The sequence below is a fragment of the Sphaeroforma arctica genome (assembly GCF_001186125.1).
Source record: "Sphaeroforma arctica JP610 unplaced genomic scaffold supercont1.3990, whole genome shotgun sequence".
In the NCBI taxonomy this organism is placed as follows: domain Eukaryota; class Ichthyosporea; order Ichthyophonida; genus Sphaeroforma; species Sphaeroforma arctica.
This window is the reverse complement of record NW_014036568.1, coordinates 1-2,835: the sequence shown is the minus strand read 5'-3', so window position 1 is coordinate 2,835 and position 2,835 is coordinate 1. Positions and strand designations below refer to the sequence as shown.

General features: G+C 44.7%; 1 protein-coding gene across 1 annotated transcript; it reads left to right on the top strand.

Moving 5' to 3' along the window:
* Window positions 1-1,729: 1,729 nt before the first annotated feature.
* Window positions 1,730-2,808, top strand: SARC_13978 (hypothetical protein; the record flags this gene model as incomplete). The annotated part of the gene is made up of 2 exons (XM_014291891.1): window positions 1,730-2,183; window positions 2,556-2,808. Coding segments are annotated over exons 1-2 (644 nt in total), but the record flags the coding sequence as incomplete, so codon positions are not given.
* Window positions 2,809-2,835: the final 27 nt, after the last annotated feature.

Here is a 2,835-nt window from a genome sequence, read left to right as displayed (position 1 = left end):
GCAGAGTATGTTCAAAAAGTACAGGTACAGGTACAACGTATTTCCGCAGAGCGAAGCGAACCGAGAGGCTCACATACTCTGACATATCGAATGTTTAAGTACGCCAACAAACCCATCCCAGACACTTTGAGAACAAAAGGTTGCCATCACTTTGTATTAGGACACACCACCAAAGGCGCTTTCTGTCTCCAAGATTGTGGACACCCACAAACAGATGGGTTATATATGCACACGCGCATGAATGCATATGTAAACATGTACGTTAGCTTGTATACGCCACTGTAGTTATCAAACAGTCAATACTATTCACTTCTCGCGGATAGCACGTGCAAGCCCCTTCAGCCGCACATCACGTATGATGTTGGCATAAACCCTAGTCACACTACCTTGTACATGCACATATCTTTCATTGCACATGTTCCGAACATGACACACTCTCACGGCTACCCGTCCACACATGTGATCTGATTACATGCATGCCCGGGAGTATATAGACCCGCCTTCTGTATATATCTCGAAATGAAGCGATACACTCAGTCTACACGCCCAGGTAACATCACACTCATACACGTGTGTACGTGGAAGAGAGAAAAAACCAACACACACACATACATACATACATACATATGTGTGTACACGCACACGCGCGCAGAATACCTTGCAACAACACGAGTCATATGTAGTGCCTGTCTCAATAAAACTCATACCGTACTTAAACCCTAACTCACCTTCAACAAAATTAGGCGATACTATACCAAAACAACACACGCGGGAGATACTAGTATCCACGCCTGTAGGATATCCCACTACAAACACGCCTCGTGGCTCCTACACTTACTATAAGTCCTTCCGCGGCTATACTTCAACCTTGAAGTCAAATGCCACAAGCCTCTTATTTAATAGTTGATTTGTTTCTCAACGGATGTGTGTGCTGTTATACTGATTTGCTGTACAAAGCACGGGTACTCTTTTTTAATACACTTTGTATAACAAAGGTTCTATTTATAAGAATGATGCAAAGGGACATGGGCGTTCTATGTCCTTGCATCTTAAAAATAGGTTGATAGTACTGTTTGCTGTACACAGGTTTTATTATTTTAATATAATTTGTATAACAAAGGTTATAACAAAGGTTATATTTATATGAATGCTGCAACGAGACATAGGCATTCTATACCCTTGCATCTTAAAAACAGGTTGACTATTGAGCGATTGTCAATGTAGTCCTGTCTCCTCCAACATACGTCGCCGAACAGAAGTAGGGGCGGAACAGTGACACAGGATGGCCTTGCACTGGCTTGCACATTCCATCATTAGCCTCAGAGATCCTCTGGTACTAATAGCCTGGACTACCCCGTAGTCGTCTGTCCTGATTGAGCATATTCAGGACAAAGGACTGTAGCTCTATTATAGTACTCAAGAACTTTACACTTTACGTTACTTCTGTAATAGCTGATACATATAGGTATGAACCGAACCCCTGCCGGCCTGCCCCCTGTTATGTATGGACTATGGAGACTGGATTCTGCTTGACTTCCCTGTAGTCCTCTGTCCTGATTCCGGACAAAGGACGGAAGCTCAATTGAAACAAATATAGATTACGTCACGGTATACGTCATACTACGTCATGGGTACGGCAACATTCTGGTATGTCAGGCTACTCCTAAAAAATACCAAGAGCCCGTATATATAAAGCCATAGCCTACTGTATACAACGCAAATGTAAATAAATACAACGCACATCTTTGTTTGACGTAGCCAGACACCCCATTCACCAACCTCTCATCACACAATGCAACTGATCCTGCCAGTGTGCTCAGGGCGAACGCCTGTGGTCTATGGACGGGTACTCCAGAAGGTTTGGGAAGGCAGGCATCTAACCCGCTCTCCGTGGCGCATGGTATACTCAACCGCATCAAACACAAGCTCAACCGCGGATATCAACATGAGCGTGACTGTAGATGGGGCTTCAGACGGGGAAAGGAAAATCAACACGGGGAAGGAATATGTCGACTCGTTGAGAGGACGCAAGCTGGTGGTGTACTTGTTTGGAGAGGAGGTTAGTGAACCAGTTGATCACCCGATGATCAGACCTTCGGTCAATGCGGTTGCTAAGACATATGATCTGGCCGTCAAGGAGCCGTTGCTTGGATCGGTGGTGTCACCATTCACGGGGGAACGAGGTAAGATCATGGGATGGGTGTATAGACTTTATTAGATGGGTCAGTCTGTTGTATTGAAATAGCGTTTGAATGTGTTGTTTATATAGACAAGGGCAGGCGAGTATATATCTTCAAATACGAGTTCCTTTGATAGAGGGATCGCATCACGGGTGGACGTGTGTATGTGTGTGTGTGCATTTAGCCTACTTCACTATAGATGTTTCACTGCAATACAAAGGGTTTGTATTAGAGAAGGGTAGGTAGAAACAGCCTGCATGTATTTACTTCTACCTTTCCTGTGTCCCTTTACACAGCTTATATCCCTGCATGTATGTACTACTACCTTGCCTGTGTCTGTCCCACACTAATCCACTACCACGTCTCTCTGTGCAGTGTCACGGTTCTTATCCGTTTGTACAAGTGTTGATGACATGGTAAAGCAAAACAAGATGCAACGCAAACTGGGCCAACTCACAGGCACGTGTTTCCAGAGATGTGTGGGGATGGACGCCTTCAATGCTCTGTACTCCGTCACCTACGAGATGGATCAGACCCACAGCACACCTTACCATGAGCGATTCAAAGCGTTCCTGAAGCATATGCACACGTACAACTACGTAGTGGGAGGAGCGATGGTATGTGTGAATACACAATTGTACTGTGTGGTATATAT